This window comes from Monopterus albus, unplaced genomic scaffold (genome assembly GCF_001952655.1).
Source record: "Monopterus albus unplaced genomic scaffold, M_albus_1.0 scaffold6538.1, whole genome shotgun sequence".
Classification (NCBI taxonomy): Eukaryota; Metazoa; Chordata; class Actinopteri; order Synbranchiformes; family Synbranchidae; genus Monopterus; species Monopterus albus.
In genome coordinates, this window is record NW_018134397.1 from 1 (window position 1) to 652 (window position 652).

A 652-nucleotide genomic window follows, 5' to 3' on the forward strand; every position below is an offset into this window, starting at 1 on the left:
ATAACTTAAAGTTAAGCCACGGACAAAGGAGCAAAAGATGCATGACGGTGCCACAGTGTGGAATGTCCAAGGCTCTTTACTTTCTGAAAGTTTAACTGGGACCAAGACTGTTTTAGCAGATAGAGATCCATTAAAATGCATTTGGATCAAGATGCCTCTCTCAGTAGTAGCTTTTGACATGTCTAAACCTGATGGGAAACGTAACCTGTTTTCTGGTTTATACTCCTTCAGCCAGGCCAGTGAGGGCCTCGTGAATCCCAGACCCTCCCGGCCGCTCACCCTGTGCCTCCACAAGCGGGACTTCCTTCCCGGACGCTGGATTGTGGACAACATTATGAGTGCCATGGAGCGCAGCCGGCGGACTGTCTTCATCCTCTCAGAGAACTTCGTCCAGTCTGACTGGTGTCGCTATGAGCTGGACTTCTCCCACTTTTGGCTTTTTGATGGCAACGCCGGGAAAGACGCGGCCATCCTGATCCTCCTGGAGCCACTGTCCAAAGACGACGTCCCCAAACGGTTCTGCAAGCTGCGCAAACTCATGAGCTCCACCACCTACCTGGAGTGGCCCCAGGAGGAGGAGAAGAGGAGGGAGTTCTGGAGGAGTCTCCGCAACGCTCTGGGAGGAGAGGAGGAGGATGACTGAGAGAGGAAG

General features: G+C 52.9%; 1 protein-coding gene across 1 annotated transcript; it reads left to right on the plus strand.

The window, feature by feature from the left end:
* The first annotated feature begins 61 nt into the window (after nt 1-61).
* On the plus strand, nt 62-643 carry LOC109954332 (toll-like receptor 2). Its single transcript, XM_020589697.1, has one exon. The coding sequence runs from the start codon at nt 152-154 to the stop codon at nt 641-643; it is 492 nt and encodes a 163-aa protein (XP_020445353.1). The 5' UTR covers nt 62-151.
* Nucleotides 644-652: the final 9 nt, after the last annotated feature.